The sequence below is a fragment of the Fusarium keratoplasticum genome, chromosome 5, assembly GCF_025433545.1.
Source record: "Fusarium keratoplasticum isolate Fu6.1 chromosome 5, whole genome shotgun sequence".
NCBI classification, from domain to species: domain Eukaryota; kingdom Fungi; phylum Ascomycota; class Sordariomycetes; order Hypocreales; family Nectriaceae; genus Fusarium; species Fusarium keratoplasticum.
In genome coordinates, this window is record NC_070533.1 from 1,951 (window position 1) to 18,504 (window position 16,554).

Genomic DNA, 16,554 nt, shown 5'->3' on the forward strand with positions numbered 1-16,554 from the left:
ACGCTGGGCACCTAATGGAGTAGTGTGTGTTCCCCCTGCTCGCACTACCCTCCCTTCCGACCACAACTGTCCAGATAGCGTTTCTCAAGCCCTTGCCAACAATTTTAATCTTTCGGCAGATGTCATTACGGGAGCGACATCTTTGCCAACCTCAAATGGCTTTTGGTGCTTGCGACACTTTCTCAAGTGCTAGTAAGGTGACAAGATCGCTGGGTAGTGTCGTGTGAGCGTGACGGGAACAAACTGAGACTGTGACGATGGCGAATGGGCAATTAGTGTCTATGAGAGACGAAATTGAGACGAGGGGTTGCCATTTTACCACATTCCAAGCTTTCCAATGGTTCATCGTTGGCCATACCAGTACTCCTCAGCTAAGGCGAGGGTTACGTGCGCAGCCGGCTGTGCAAATAAGGATCTGATTACTCAGCTCACGCAGACAGCCCCAACCACACTGAAGGCCCTGAATGCACTGAATTACAGGGCCTCATTGCACCCAACTGCAGGCCTCGATTGCGCTGAATTGAAGATTGATCAAATTGAAGTGGCTATGGATGACTGCTGTGGCTACTGTGGCTGCTGTGGCTATTGTGGCTAGCTAAGAATCTAGCTTCTGATTGGCCTTATATGATGAGTTAAGTAATCAGATCCTTATTTGCACAGCTGGCTGTCCACGTAACGCTCGCTCTCAGCTAAGGGTCGCTGATCAATACGGTTTAATAAAACCTGATTTCTCTCGACTGCTTCTACTTGCATAAGTAGAGTTGAAAGGAAAGACCAATGGAGTGATGGTTGATGGCTTCTGCTGCTCTAGCTCCGAGAACAGTTAGGTTCTGTGGATTAGTTATCAGGTTTCACCCTATTTCCTTGCGTGCGTGGGACCAACTGTCCATTGGGCGCCAAGCAGGGATCTAGACCAATCAAGATTAGCCTCTTCTTTTGCTGACCCAAAATGAGATATGATTTCGTTCTGCATGTATCAGCTCAGCACCCGCCACATACGGACAGACAGTTCCCTTTCAAGCAACAATGTTTCTGTACGGGGTGACGAGGCTTGCATGAGATTAAGTAGTTTGGCCATTAGCTTCAAATGGAACGGGCCGCGGCTTTGGTGGGGACAGATCTATTGACGGAGCAGCCAATATCGAGGTTGGCTAGTGAGTTATGTGGCGCAAGCCCAAACTTGAGTTATGTCAAGGTCTCAGGTACCTTTACCAGTAAGGCTCTTAAGAGGGCGTTCTCTTTTGGTCACTGGTACAGCGGCCTTGACAAGTTGGCTGGCTGAAATTCCAACCAACATACCACTAGTTGTCTTGAGCGTGCGCAGGCTTACAGGGAGAGTTCCGTCGACGTAAACCAGCTAATCAGATGGGCTAGCCTATTTTCCATTGAGATATGTGGCGTAAAGACGAGTACCTATTCGGCACCGGTGTTCCGAGACGCGAATGCTAAACAGACCAATTTCAATCAGGTTATATATGTATACATGCTTCAGCCATAAGCCTTGGCTACTTCAATCCTCCTCTTGCTCTATCAATCGCTCTCTTGGTTCGCTGAAATGAAGTCGCACTATCTTTTGGCAGCCATACTCGCCACGCTGGCTCAATCAGCACCCACCGTCGACGAGAAATACCCTTATCGCGGCCCCAAAGTCCCCATCGGCGACTGGGTAGACCCTACCATCAATGGCAACGGCAAAGGATTTCCTCGTCTAGTCGAGCCCCCGGCCGTCAAGCCCGCCTCTGCGAATCCCAGCAACAACGTCAATGTCATCTCACTGTCATATATACCTGCCAAGCACAAGGGAACCACTGTCGGCATCAACATTCACTACCAGACGCCCTTTGGTCTGGGTGTCGCCCCCTCAGTTCAGTGGGGAACTAGTGCTTCCGCCTTGGACAATCTGGCTACCGGCTCAAGCACGACATATGATCGCACTCCTCCCTGTTCTCTCATCAATGTCATTACCCAGTGCAGTCAGTTTTTTCACGACGTTCAGATCGAGCACCTCCAGCCTGGCACAACTTATTACTATCAAATTCCTGCTGCCAACGGTACCACCCAGTCCAGTATTCTAAGCTTCACTACTGCCCAAGACAAGGGCGATCCATCCGAGTTTACTATCGCTATTAACAATGACATGGGCTATACTAATGCCGGTGGAACCTACAAGTACATAAACCAAGCGATCAACGACGATGGCTTGGCTTTTGTCTGGCACGGCGGTGATCTCAGCTATGCGGATGACTGGTACTCGGGCGTCGTGCCGTGCAACTCTTCTGAGTGGCCCGTTTGTTATAACGGCAGCTCGAGCGCGCTCCCCAACCATGATGAAAATCCCGATTATTTCGACACCCCTCTCCCAGCAGGCGAAATTCCAGACCAAGGCAGCCCTCGTGGTGGTGATGTGGGTGTCCTTTACGAATCTAACTGGGACCTGTGGCAGCAGTGGATGAATAATATAACTACAAAAGTCCCCTATATAGTTCTTCCCGGAAATCATGAGGCCACATGCGCCGACCATGATAATCCCCCATATATCCTCTCTGCGTATCTCAATGAGGATTTAGCAAACGGCACCGTCACCGGTCCCAACTCCACACTGACTTACTATTCATGTCCCCCTTCACAACGCAATTTTACAGCTTTCCAGAACCGCTTCCACATGGCAGGCGAGAAGTCTGATGGCGTGGGGAATTTCTGGCACTCGTTTGACTACGGCTTGGCACATTTTGTATCCATTGACACGGAGACAGATTATGCTCACAGCCCGGATAAGACGTTTGTGGAAGATCTCGACAAGGCCAAGGAGGAGGAGGATTGTCTAGGCAAGGACAAGGGTTTGGCCAAGTGCAAGTGTAAGGGTAAGGATAAGGATACAAAGGAGTGTCAGGAGGAGAAGGAAAAAGAGAGCTGTGAGTGTAAGGCGATCAATCTTGGCGACGAGACGGATCCTCTGGCCGAAGAGACATATCTTCTGTCTGGCAAGACTCATCCTTTTGCCAACATGACGCACATCACGGATGCTGGTCCTTTTGGAGCAATCCACGGTTCCTTCAAGGACAACAAGGCCTATGAGCAATATCAGTGGTTGAAAAAGGATCTTGCTAGGGTTGATCGATGTAAAACACCCTGGGTTATCATCATGGGCCATCGTCCTATGTACAGCTCCAAGTGTGGCGACTACCATCAGCACCTTCGCGAGGCGTTTGAGAAGCTGTTTCTGAAGCACAAGGTTGATCTCTATATTGCTGGGTAAGCTGATATTTCGATCTTGTCAACGACGCCAAACTGACTGCTCATAGCCATGTTCACTGGTATGAGCGCCTCAACCCTATAAGGAACTGTGCTGTCGACGAAGCCTCCATTATCGACGCAGATACCTACAAGGTGAACCCCGGCAATTCGATGGTTCATCTCATCAATGGAGCTGCTGGAAACATCGAAAGCCACGCCACCACCAACAAGGCGAAACCGAACATAACAGCTGTCCGTGATCTGACCAGTTTTGGGTTTTCCAAGTTGACCATCCATAATTCAACAACCCTTTCCTGGAAATTTATCAAGGGCGAAGATGGTGGAGTTGGTGATGCACTCACTGTATTAAAGGATCCACCTTTAACCTGCGAAACTTCTGGTTCTTCTAGCCCCTCTGGCTCATCTTGCTCCTCCGAATGCTCCGGCTCTGGCTGGCTTCTCTGGCTCTACTGCAACATCTACTGCTCCAGCTTCTGGGAGCCACTGAAGCATTAGGCTCGTCGTCTATGGCTTTTTGGCCACGCTTCGTTCACGTCACTGGCTGTGCAGACAGCACGCGATACCTTTCGGGTGAGCTCACTGATAGAGGTGCTTTCGGATGAAATTGCGGTGGTATATATCTAGCCCCCAAAATGGCCAAAAAAGGCTCAAAGCTCTTAACCAGGCATTCTCTACACCAATTCATATTCTATAACTATCTTTCCCAAGTACGCGAACCGCTGCTTCTTTTGTGTTTGTAGTAAGAAATTTTGCTATTCTGTGTCTGCAGGGCGCAAATGGCCGAGGACGTAACAACAGCGTAGGCTCTACATTTATCTGCTCTTTGATCTTCCCCAATTACTGTAACTAATGGTTTTTATATATAACAGGGCATGTCTATAGCTTACGAGCTCTAGCCCGATGAGTCAGTTCAGGGGGCCCAAGTGAAACGCAACTCTTCAATCGTCTCCTGCCAAAGGCGCGCGCCCAGGCCCTTCCCTTCCTTCTTATACAAAACGCTCGGGTATCTAGAAATGTTGTCAAAATGAGTATAAGGCTGATCTGACACAAGACTTACGGCTTGATAGCCCAATCGCTCACAAAGCTGCCATGGCTCTCCTTTCCTTCCACAAGTAACGCATGAATGTAGACACTTGCTCCAACTTGAACCGAACGGCCTAGAGCTTTCGCAAAAATTGGCATAATGTATTTTTCCGCGAAGCTCAGATGTTCCGAGTCATGACCAAGGCCAGTTCCGGCTGTCATTCCAGGGTTGCACACGTTGATGACGACGTCGTCGGAACTGACCTTCTCGGCTAGCTGAGAGATGAAAATCATTACAAGAAACTTGGAGTCCATGTATTGCTGGAACTTGACAAAGTGTTTGGGGTCATCCAGCCTGGAGAAGATGGGATCTACCACCGTAAACTTGCTGAAATACATGGTGTCTGAGCCAACGACAGTTATAACTGGTGGCTGATCGGTTAGGCGTTGTCGGTTCTTCTCCTTTATCACCGATACGAGGAGCAGCAGGAGGAACACAGTTGAGAGAAAGTTGGTTTGGAAAACCGACTCGTGGTTTGTATTCTCATTCCTCCTGAATGTGCTACTCTGGAGGCCGGCGTTGAGGATGACGTAGTCAATCTGTTCCAAGAGTCGGCAGCGGTCTGCGAATGCGGTGATGGAATCGTAATCAGCCAAGTCGACTAGAGAGATTTGAATATTGGCGATGGGAAATTCCTTTTTCAGTGTCTCAGCAGCGGCTTGGCCCTTAGCTTGAGACCGCACAGCCAAGATGAGCCTTGAGAGCCCGAGCTTGAGCAACTGTCGGGCCGCCTCAAATCCAAGCCCCCCATTGGCTCCAGTGATTATAGCAGTCTTGCTGGCGAGGCTCACGGTGGATGGTATTGGCTGAGGATGCACGAAGAGTTGTTTGTAGATTGTGCCGAGAATGCTACTCTCCCAAGCCACGTCTTTTTCGAGTTTGGACGACATGATTCGTGTTGTTTGAGAGCGCGAAGATGTGTGTAATGATGTGAATTGCAGGCACCGAAACACAAGCGGCAACCTTTGTACTTAATACTGCCCAGCATTGCACGACCAAGCTTGGTTGTTCGCGTCGCGAAGTGGACGTGGTCGGCTTCTAATCGTTGTTATCTCCGAAAGTTCAAATATGGACTGACATGCCATCTGATCTCCTGGACTAAGTAGTAAGTTACGGACAAATCGCCCCGATTAGGTTTACCTACTGACAGATGGGCACTAGCCACCCGAGGAGGCAATCGCTTCGGACTTAACTTATCTCCATAACGCGGCGAAATCACGAGGCCTTGTGCCGCTTCTTAGCCCAGGCCCACCTTGTCTTAAAAGCTTCTAGGACCTGCTGGTAAACTAACCATCTTAAAAGAAATAGTATTAAAAACTTGCTGAGACCTCTGAGAGGGCTTAGCCGTAAGATTCTCCATTGGGATGGGTCACGTGACCGCGACATGAAGTCCAGCCTTAACCCGTTCAGGAGCTATGTTCTTACACTTAGTATTTGGTTAAAAATTCCTAATTCCTAAAAGCATTATTCTTCTTTAGCTGTTAATTATATAGTCTGTAATATATCTATCGTGAATAGCACAGAGTGAGTTGTAATAATGTCAAGCTTCAACGTCCTTGGCAAGATGCGGCCAGTAATGATATGGCCTCCAAACCATAGACGTAACTCATGGTAGTCACGCTCTAGTCCCGACGTCGTGACTGTCGATGGGTTTCCTGCAGGGAGAATTCCGATATGGTTTCCCACGAGGGCAGAGCCTACGTCCCCCACATGGATGCAATGCCGACCGGGTTTGAGGATGAAGCTTAAGCTTTTGCTAGAAACCAAGAAAGCAAGGCCTCTAGCATAATCAGTGCCAGGAGTTGCAAGGTGGAGATTATGAATCTGACGCAGACCGTGATCAACGCGCCCCCCTATATCGCCAATGATGACGACATTAGGAATGTCAGAATATTCAGAACGTAGCCATGACAATACTTTCTCAAAGTCCCACGAGTCTTGGCCAGGGACAGAGATGACCCTAGTAGGAGGTTCCAAGCTCGCGAAATACTCCCCAACAGATGGGCGTAGCGAGTCGAGATCGCCGATAATAGCGGTTAGATGAGCCTATTCAAATCAGACTCCGATTTGACTCGTCCAAGTTGTCCTTACATCATGGTTAAGCGAGGGAGACTTAATAGAGTGAAAGGAGTCGTACAGACGATTACCTCCACCGTCCACAGCCAATCTTAAGTGAGCTAGGGCCCGGTTAGTTGTACCAAAGAAAAAAAAAAAAAAAAAAAAACACATGCTGTTGAACTACATCGTAAACATACCATTTTCCCACAACTGGTTGAATGTGGCATTCGCCACGAGAGGCTGGTTCAGGACTACCAGGGCGAATTTCCCGGCACCTGGTCCTAGCTCGCTCGGGCAACCAAGAATCCGGTCTGGATGCCACTGGAAGTGTCTATCCATGCTGTGATGTATATTTGTTTGCGGTGGTGGTAATATAATTTCAGAAGCCGAGCAATGAGTTTTGTGCGTTGTCGCAGATGCCGATTCCTTACCATTGGAAATCGCGCAGGCGGGGGCTGAGCAGGGGCTACTTGTGCCTAGCCAATGACAATATTCGACTGACGTAACCAAACGGAATTACGTGCATTCAAGTGGTCGATTTTAGGGCCGTCTTGTATATGTTGCCATAGACGAAGGACTGCAAACTACCCAGTCGTGGCTTCACATAATGAACAAAAATTTCCTTCCGCTTGGCCGCTTGGAGCCATGGCTTACATAAAATAGAACATGGCCATCTCCTTAGTACGTGGTTATATAGAGAGTTTTCCCTTTCTACAAGACCAAGGCTAGACACTGAGTAGCATGCTAGCTAGCGACACGAATACAGAGATGACCACAAATGGGCCTCCAACCCAATCCGCATCTGGCACAAATGGGAGTCCCTCCGAGGACTAAAAAATCCTGACAAGGTCCAGCTGAGCGTTGTCCGTAACATGTTTCCCCCACGTCCTCACCGCCCTATGCCCAAGAGCTCACTCCATCGTCTAGAATGTTGAGCCGTCTCGAGCGAGCGACCACTGGCGATATGCCTGACTTGCCTAGCCTGATTTCGCCTAACCCTGCTCTTGGGTCATGGCTTTCCGTAATTTGAACCCTTCCAACACAATCATCCTCATAGCTTCGCTGGCCAATTCCATATTCTTCCCTGTTCCGTGGTTGAACTGTCCCTTCTTCACTTCATCTTCAGTCACCCAAGCCCATGCCACGTGTTCGTCCGGTCGTAACACCACCTCTCGGTCCCCTTCCTCGATATCAGCTATGAAAGTGACAATAGCCCAAGTCAGCCCCGAGACACGCAATAAGCAGACATTGAAATCTGAGTCCATCCTCGCCTCTTCTGCTTCACCCGTCAGCGCAAGTGTCGTGACGCCATTGGAGAAGCCCAATCCGACTGAACAGAAGAGCCGCCGGGCTCGTAGGTGCGTCTCTTCCCAAAGCTCGCGGACGGCGACGTTAATTATACTGTGATCAACACTAGGATCTGCGGTCCCCGCCGGGATCTCCCACGTAAGGGGGAACGAATCTGAGGGAGCTCGTTGGAGCAACAGGCTTTCAAGATTTGTAGTGTCAGGAGAACTACTGGGCGTCGACCGAAACACCATTGCACCGGCTATGAGGTTGTGAATATCTGGTCGAGACGCGAGGAACTCAGCTGGAGAGATGACGAAGTCGGAAAGGTCTGCAGCGGCTGTGAAAGTCATTGAGGCTTGTTCTCCAGATTGTCTTCCCACTATGGGCTCGCTATTATAAGAATAAATCATAGTATTAGTCCAGGGTTGCTGGCTCGCGTAGTAGTTCGTGTTAAATTAAAGTGCAATTTTGCCCAATGCTACGTATTAGAATAGCTGGTGCGTCACGTGCTAAAGTAATATCTCTTATCTTATCTTAGTATCTTAGGGCGTGCTCATAATCACGCCCTTATTAATCCCTCAAGGCAACTCAGTGACCGCCGAAGCCTATCCTGGAGAAGGCATCTCGCGTCGTCAGCAACACGCGCTTCCTGATTTGAGACAGATTTGAGACAGGAAACGCGTCCCATAAAGAGCAGCCTGCGAGCGTGTTCACGCGACAAAGGACTGGGCTGTGGACAATGCAGGGTCCATTTAAACAGACCAAGGCGCACGCTCGGCTTGAAATTATGCTTAATAAGAGGCTCTTCTTCCCATCACGCCACAAGCGAGATAGGGATCGTGGGGCAAATCTGTGGGGTTCTTACGACACCCCTTGATGACGAGCCACAATGACGCGCTTCCGCCAGTCTCATCAACACTTCCAAGGAGACCAGGCGAACTACCTGGGGGTACAACAAAGCAGTGAGACGGGCAAGCGGAGAACCGGACAAGACTCGGCGCAAATCTGTGCCTTGAGTTAGACACATTATCAGCCAAGAACTGCCAAGCCGCGCTGCAACCTCTTAGATGACACGAAGATCCTCTGCCAAGATCTCCGCCAAGATCTACAGATAGTGAATCACCTGAGACCGGACCTCGTTATGCCTGATTTGGACCTTTAAGAGGTTGAATCTCGGATGTTTCCAATGTCTTGGACAGCTGTTTTTGATCGTCTAACCGACCCTGAGGTGGCGAGACCGGAGGAGAGTAGTTCTGACCGAGGTTGAAGACCAAGAATTGATGGTCTTGCTGCAGGTGGGGATACGTTTTTTGCTATTGTGGTCCTTCTAAAATCCATGGACTTTTTTGTTTTTTTATAGCCACGACAAAGCCTCTTGTTCCGAGACTGGTGTTTGAAGAACTAAAATAGAAGCATAGGAAACTAACCTTGCATGCATACGTTGCTATTCGTCGGCGAAATAGTCCGTAGACGCGGCCTCTCTCCTCAGTAGGGCGGACAGATGGGCGACCGGGTCGCCAAGACTTGGCAGACACACTGGACACTTGGCAATGGCGGCTTGGAACCAGGCCGCGAGTACTGTACAGCCTTGGCGTCAGGGCAATGCCTGTGATGAGACGAGCGGTAATATGCCTCATCTACACGGTGATACTTGATCGACCCCTTACCTGTCTCACTTTGGTAAATCCCTCTCCTGCTGACTTGTTCCCGGTAGACATTGGTCTGGCATCGCGAGCCAGAGCGAGGCTGACGATGTCTCGTGCGCGATTTTATTTTTTATTTATTTTCCTGGGCATCGCCCTCAGTCTCTTGGCGATCTCTTCTGTCTGTCATTGTCACTCCTATTGGAACGGGGGCAGCTTGGTCAAGAGTCGTATGCATCCAACCTTTGCTCTTTTCAACGTTGCCAAGGTGCCAATGTTCATTTTTCTCTTTGCTTTTTCATCCAGACCCACCGAAAGATGCCTGTCCTCAACTTGAGTGAGCTCAACATTGTGCTTGGCGTTCTTGGTACGTGACCTTGCATCTTGGCGGGGCCTCTTTCTGACGTTGTTGCAGGCGCCTTCACAGTCTTGTATGGCATCTTATCCGTCAAAATCAAGCAGGCATGGTATCTTGGCGAAGCTCGTAAGTACCCATCCACCCACGTTTTGTCCCATGCCAACCATCACAAACCCATCAGTCCCTGCCGTCGTTGTGGGCATCATTCTGGGCCCGCTTGCCGCCAAATTCCTCGATAGCGAACGATGGGGTTCTGCCGAGGCCGGGCAGACCAATGCTATAACGCTGGTGAGTCTGCTTGACCCCTGAGTGGCGTGCAGCGCCCGGAGCCTTGGCTGACTGGCGCGCAGGGCGTCGCACGCGTCATGATCGGCGTGCAGCTAGTTATTGCGGGCTACCAGCTGCCTGCCAAGTACAACTGGGTGCGCCGCAAGGAGATGGCCCTGTGCCTGTTACCCATCATGACAATGATGTGGCTATGCACATCGGCATGTGTACTTGCGACGGTCCCTAAACTTACCTTCCTTGCAGCCCTCGTCATTGGAAGCTGCGTAACCTGCACCGATCCCATCCTTTCACAGGCTATCGCCAAGGGGCCATTTGCGGATAAATATGTTGCCCGCCCCCTGAGGGAGATTATCTCGTCAGAGGCGGGAGCCAATGACGGCTTTGGATTTCCCTTCCTCATGTTGGCTACGTACCTCATCCGCCATGCTGATATCGACGGTGCTGGCACCGAGAACCATGGACATGAGGCACGGTCCGAGGCTGTTGGTCGGCTCGGGGGGGGCCCTGGGGAGGCCATCAAGCAGTGGGTTATCGAGACCTGGCTGTACATTGTCCTCATGTCGGTTGCCTACGGCATTGTCGTGGGATTCGCGGCCTGCAAGGGCATTCGCTTTGCGCTGAAGCGGTAAGACACTGCCCTATCCCTTCCCGCCAAGAACAAGAACCCTTATCTAACCTGGTATTTCAAGAAAACTTGTCGACAGCGAGTCGTACGTCCTTTTCCCAGCAGCACTCGGGCTCTTTCTTGTTGGCACCTGTGGTGCCATAGGCACAGACGACTTACTAGCCTGTTTCGTCGCTGGCAGCGCACTCAACTGGGACGGTCACTTCCTCGAGGAGACGATCCAGCGGCACGACGAGGTCAACTCGTGTATCGACGTGCTCCTCAATTTCGGTGGGTTTATGTATATCGGTACCATCATCCCTTGGTCAGAGTTCCATGATCCAGATGGCACAGGCCTGACCTACCCCCGGCTTATTGCTCTTGGCTTCCTTGTCCTTGTTCTCCGTCGAATCCCAGCCATTATGATCATGTACAAGGTCATGCCGGCAGTCTGTCAGAATTGGAAAGACGCGCTCTTTATGGGCTACTTCGGTCCTATCGGTGCCGGCGCTGTCTTCTATGTCGAGCATGCAAGGCACCAATTTCCCCATCTTGGGGAAGGCGACGAGGAGGAAAGCAATCTCGTCAAGGCCATGGGTCCCACCGTTTACTGGCTGGTCTTCTTCTCAATTGTGGTCCATGGGCTTTCCATCCCAGCTTTAAGCATCTTCTACCATTACATGGGCGTACAGCCAATCCAGGATGAGAATGACGTTGTGGAGGTCCGGAGAGCCTCACTGCAGATCCCAGGACCCGTTAACTCGGTGCAGATGGACGAGAACGTCTTCCTTACCTATAATAGTTTTAGTGTCCCAGTACGCAGTGAGGGATTGCCGCTGGAAGAGGATAGACAGCGTGAAGATATGCAGAATACAGAGTTGACGGATGGCGCTCAGGAGCGTAACGAGGACGAAAAGGAGAAGAGAAGGCGGAGAAGGACAATTCGGTACATGGTCTAGCCTTCACTAGATGCAATACAATCTTTAGTTTACGACTGAGTGGTTAATAAGAAGTCGAGTTCATATCTGGTTTCATCGACTAGTAATTACCATAGCGCTTTGCTGCTTGACATTATCATATGACCTGTAGAGCAAGTATTCAAATGTGTTGAAAGCTTGAGCCTTGGTTTTATATGAGCTGCTACAGCAAAATAAATAGTTATCAACACATGGCAGCATTAAAACCCGAAGTTGAAGCCCTCATCTATATTTATGCTCATTTCCAACATGACAAAGATCTAAGCCGAAGAGTGTTGATCCGGAGCTGAAGTTACATACGTCAAATGGCTACCAATAGAAGAAATCTTCGGAAGGTGCCAGTTGGTAATCAGATATAGCTAATCCGGAGAAGGCCTTTGTTAGCTAGGAGGCGATAAAGTGGTTGCGAAACCTACCTGTAGAGCAGTCTAGGAAAGGGTACTTGTTGGCAAACTCCTGACTAATCTTCCATCCCAAAAAATTGTCGATGCCCAGAAAATGTGCTACGTCAGTTCCGGGGTAACTCTCAGGTGATGGAAGCGAGCTTTTGCTGCAACCTCGGGGCGTAGCCTCTTCATTCAGCATCCGCCGATCAAGTTCTGCGATGATCGCCTCTTCCACTGGGTCTGCCACAGACCCGTACACGCTCTGCATTTCGGGGCCAACCTCAAACAGGACCCAAGAGGCATCAGTAAGGTAGTTCCGGCAAGTACCGCTTTGTGCACAGCCAGACTTGTCCCGGCGAAGGATCTGATTCTCGAAAATGTCCAGAACATTAACGGCTACCCCCCGTTGTGGCTGCTCGACAACAGAGTTGAGAACGAGATCTTTTGTCAATGTATCTAAGTCAACCAACTCATGATCCAGTACCAACTGATCTCGTAGCTCAGGCCAGTTGAAGAGGTCAAGGCCCCAGAAATGGGTAGGCTCTCTGGATTGTAGTGGTGTTGGGCGGAATGGCGCTGGCACCTTGTCCTTGGGTTCGAGACCAAGCCGCCAACTCAGGACTTTTTCCATATACCTAGCTCCGTTCTGTTTTGTCAGCAAGGTATTTGCTGTTAAATCTAGCCGTAAGATCACTTACCACACCATAGACATATGACCCTAGACCCATGCAGCGAGTCCCAAATTCTATCGCAACGCGGACGACCTTCTGGTTCCACTCATTGACCTGGTTTGGTAGTGTAGATGTTGATTTCCTCTTTATATACTTGTCGCAAGCGTCAAGGAGTTTAGATCCAAAGAGGGCTATGGATGTTATGACAATATGGTCATGAGAAAGCATCCATGTTGGTAAGGGCATTGTCAATTCTGCCTCATCATGCTCATTCACTGGCCAGGTGCTGGTACAGACGTTTAAAAAATCTGAGTAGCTCTCGAGGGGGTCGTTCTGCAAAAGCTGGAGGTTCGATACACCTGGATCAGCCGCCCTTTGAGTCTGTGCAGTCGCACTGCCAGTAGAAAGTTCAGTGTTGGGACTTTGGTGACCTAGTGGCTCTACTTCTGCCGATGGTGAGCCTGACGAGTCGCGATGTCCTCCCTCATCGGCAGGAGGCGTGGCTGTGTCTTGGGATCCCCCGAGTACCGTGTCGAACACCTCATCATCTGTGACACATTAGTGATTTGGCAAGAGCAGGCACGGATTGCAAAAAAGGGAGCACAAGCTACAGTGATGGTGGCGAGGAAACTTGCCTGCTGCGGCCGAAGCGGCGTTACTCAAGCTCAGTAGCTTTTTTCGCAGCCGGAGAAGGGCATCTTGTAGCCGCCTGTTCTCCTCCATCAGCTTGAGATGGGTCTCAAGCAAATTTGCATAACGACTGCCCTGGTCTCCGGATGCAACCGCCTGCTGCAGCAGGGCAACTGTCTCCTCGAGACTGCGCACATGGGCAAGATTCTTCTCGCGGAGGCACTGCTGAGAGATGCGGTTCTGGGCTCTCTTGCGTCCTCGTTCCGCTCCGTCTGACCCGGGGTCTGCTTTTCTCTTTGCTGGTCGGCGAGAAGGCTTGTTGTTTGGGGGCATGATGGCAGATACTTGGCCTTGGCAGAGTTAACAGATGGATAGTAGTGGGGGTCGGAGAAAGCGAGGGGAGTGAGGATTCCCCAGGTATTTATGTTTGGGATCCTGGCCGGGGATCTCATGTACCCCGGCTCCGAACAAAGCTAGTTCCCGTCTCCTGCGCGGGGTTAGGGGCATGTGCCCATGGGACGGATCAATGGAGACGCTAGAGACGCAGGTTAATGCGGGGTCACCTCGATTTGCAAAAGCCGACGTGACTTGATTCGATTTCCTTCCACATGGAAGGGGTTGAGGCAATTGTAAAAGGGGGGGGAGTCTTGTGCGCTACCTAGGTAACTTCAAGGTGCCCGACTTTCCCTATCATCGCATATCACTGCAGAGCTTCTATGTCCGAATTGTCCGTCATCAACGGTGCACGAGTAAGAATAGAAAGGTTATCGAGCCATTCACAATCACCCTGACTGCCTCTATCATTCAACAAGTTCCTCTGGCACTTCCACAATCTTGTCTCTCAAATAGTCAGCAAACCCTTTCCCGAACGCGTCCAATCTGGTCGAGCTGCTAACGCCCCGGCCTAGAATGCCATAGATCACAAAATGCACAGCAAAGATGTGCCCAAACTCGACCCGTTCGATGGTATAGCTGTCATTCGCATCGTCACCAAGAAGGCTCCACATCTGTTCCCGCGAAAGATATGTCCGTAGCCAATCCCACTGACGCTGAGTGCGTACAAATATTCCCACGTTGAGGTTGCCGCCCTTGTCGCCGGATCGTGCAAGTGCCACGTCTCCAAGTTTGATCTTCCTCTTCGGGCCGGTGAGCGGGACCGGAGAGGCCGTATCGTAGCTGTCTCGGCTAGAGAGGGGCCCAAAAATAGGTGGGATTCCGGCATCGACGGGGCGATGAATGGACGAGGAGACAGCGTTGTTGATGAACGTGACTCTCTCTCGAATGGCTGACTGGTCCCAAAGAGCAGGGTAGTAGGCGAGAAAAGGCTTAGGGAATGCGGTGCGCATGTCCAGAGAGCAGTGAAATCCTGGTTTTCAACGCTTAGCATGCTTGACACATGTACGACCAAAGTTTGCCATACTACACATGGGGGTCTTACCATGGAAGTGTTTAAGTGAGATGTCTGAGATAGCTTTAGGAATTAACATCAGTGACTTGGAATCCTTGCTATGCGCTATTATTCGTATGTACATGGTGCTGCTATTTTGCGTACGGGGGTTATCGGCTGGTACTCCCACGCTTTAATCTCGAGGTCAGCACTAGGTTCTCATCAACTCGCCTGCGAGAAACTTACCGTTGAAACTGGAGTATATCCAAGTCGTTGGCTTTGTCCCCAAGCTGAAGTCGTACCTGCTTCTCGAGTAAGTCGCATTTCGCCTCCCAGTCATATCCGGCTGTGTTCAGTAGCAGCTGCGACTCGTAGCCACCCTTGTAAAAGATGGCCACTTTTGTCGATGGCGGCGGAGGTAGGCCCCGTATTCCACTAACACGCACCCTACAAAAGATGTTAGCAATCGTGAAACTCAGATGTCGCGAGAATTATTCGCCGGAATCTGGGCGCGCAACTTACCGGTCTGGCCCAACTTGCCTAACAGTGACCTCATCCAGGACAGCCTTGGAGTCACTATGAAGGTAGACGCTCCCCTGGAGCTCGTAGAGAAGCTGGCACTTTACCGTATCTTCGTCCACGAACCCACCTGTGCCGGGGTGCTTTGTTATCACGCAAGATCCATCTGCGTCCACTTCTGCAATGGGAAATCCTGGATGGGTAAAGTTCTGCCAACCGCCATACTTTGCTTCGGTAAAACCAGCATAGTTCCCTCCAGTCACGTATGCCGAGCATTCAATCAGATGGCCTGCAACCAACCCGCCGGCTAGCTGGTCGTAATTCGTGTCGCTCCACGACCACCAGTACCACGCAGCAGCGATGACGGGGGAGGCATCAGACACTCGGCCTGCAATGACAATGTCAGCACCGTTTCTGAATGCGGCAACGATTCCGCGGGCGCCCAAGTAGGCATTGGCTGACACGATTGCATCGGGATTCATTTCGGCAGGCGGCATCATCCCCTGCTCAACCCTGACGCTATTGCCTACCGAGTCAAGATGTGGCAACTGGGAAGATTCTGCAACTTGTATGCGCTGACGAACTTCAGGGAGGACGTCATCGCCAGAGATATATGCCACAGTCAAGGTGGCATTCCTCTCTTTCACCAGCTCCGCGACAGCTTCGGCCAATCCTTTTGGATTGAGGGCACCTCCATTGAGGGCAACTTTGATTCTCTTCGTATTGATCACATCCAGGGTCATTTTCAAGCCTTCCAAGGCAGAGACTTCGTATCCAGGGTGCTTTCCGTTGGCGAAAGCCTCTGCGTTTGCCGCTAGGTTGACTTCTATCGATCATATTCAGCTTTGTCCTGTCCGCAGACCTATGTACTTACCCGCAAGGTAGTCACCCGTGATAAAGTCGATATCTCCAAGGGTTGCCTGTTTCATCATCTCCTCCGCAGGATCACCTGTATAACAGCGTCAGAGCCTGGCATCGCATACATACTGGAAGATCAGGCAGCCAAACCGCAGTAGCCAGAACAGTTAGCAATGCGAACGGGTCGCTTTCCTAGCTCTCCTTGCCTCCAAGACGTCATGATGTTTGTTCAGTGTTAGCCTTTTGCTCTTGCTCTACCCTTTGTTTCTTTTGAAAGAATATTTCGTAAGAAGTCACCAAAGTAGTTTAAGATTCTAAGTGCCGGGGCCAAATAACCGCATGAGTGGCTGGGATGGGATTCGGCGATAGATTCCTAAGCGTTTTTATGGCAGCCTCATTCCACAGTATTGGATCATCTAGAGGCAGCATTCCTAGCGCGGAATGGGAAGTATCGTTCGCTCTCTCCAGTGATCGGAATCGCATAGTCCTTTTCTCATGGTGCCGAGGTTTCCGCTGAATATCTGACTCAGAAAAACCTGACATATA

The 16,554-nt window shown here is 50.5% G+C and overlaps 5 protein-coding genes across 5 annotated transcripts; 2 read left to right on the forward strand and 3 right to left on the reverse strand.

The window, feature by feature from the left end:
• Positions 1–1,555: 1,555 nt before the first annotated feature.
• On the forward strand, positions 1,556–3,750 carry NCS57_00668800 (Acid phosphatase; the record flags this gene model as incomplete). Its single annotated transcript, XM_053056569.1, has 2 exons — positions 1,556–3,252; positions 3,303–3,750. The coding sequence occupies 2 exons, from the start codon at positions 1,556–1,558 to the stop codon at positions 3,748–3,750; spliced, it is 2,145 nt and encodes a 714-aa protein (XP_052912764.1).
• A 415-nt stretch (positions 3,751–4,165) lies between these two features.
• On the reverse strand, positions 4,166–5,229 carry NCS57_00668900 (uncharacterized protein; the record flags this gene model as incomplete). Its single annotated transcript, XM_053056570.1, has 2 exons — positions 4,166–4,262; positions 4,313–5,229. 2 exons carry the CDS (start codon positions 5,227–5,229, stop codon positions 4,166–4,168), a joined length of 1,014 nt encoding a protein of 337 aa, XP_052912765.1.
• A 4,419-nt stretch (positions 5,230–9,648) lies between these two features.
• Positions 9,649–11,539, forward strand: NCS57_00669000 (Na-H-Exchanger domain-containing protein; the record flags this gene model as incomplete). The annotated part of the gene is made up of 5 exons (XM_053056571.1): positions 9,649–9,697; positions 9,746–9,814; positions 9,870–9,976; positions 10,039–10,601; positions 10,666–11,539. The coding sequence occupies 5 exons, from the start codon at positions 9,649–9,651 to the stop codon at positions 11,537–11,539; spliced, it is 1,662 nt and encodes a 553-aa protein (XP_052912766.1).
• Positions 11,540–11,941: 402 nt separating this feature from the next.
• NCS57_00669100 (uncharacterized protein) lies at positions 11,942–13,577 on the reverse strand (the record flags this gene model as incomplete). The annotated part of the gene is made up of 3 exons (XM_053056572.1): positions 11,942–12,589; positions 12,642–13,162; positions 13,226–13,577. The coding sequence occupies 3 exons, from the start codon at positions 13,575–13,577 to the stop codon at positions 11,942–11,944; spliced, it is 1,521 nt and encodes a 506-aa protein (XP_052912767.1).
• Positions 13,578–14,044: 467 nt separating this feature from the next.
• On the reverse strand, positions 14,045–16,228 carry NCS57_00669200 (uncharacterized protein; the record flags this gene model as incomplete). The annotated part of the gene is made up of 6 exons (XM_053056573.1): positions 14,045–14,610; positions 14,683–14,822; positions 14,878–15,078; positions 15,154–15,976; positions 16,025–16,099; positions 16,159–16,228. The coding sequence occupies 6 exons, from the start codon at positions 16,226–16,228 to the stop codon at positions 14,045–14,047; spliced, it is 1,875 nt and encodes a 624-aa protein (XP_052912768.1).
• Between the last annotated feature and the right edge of the window lie 326 nt (positions 16,229–16,554).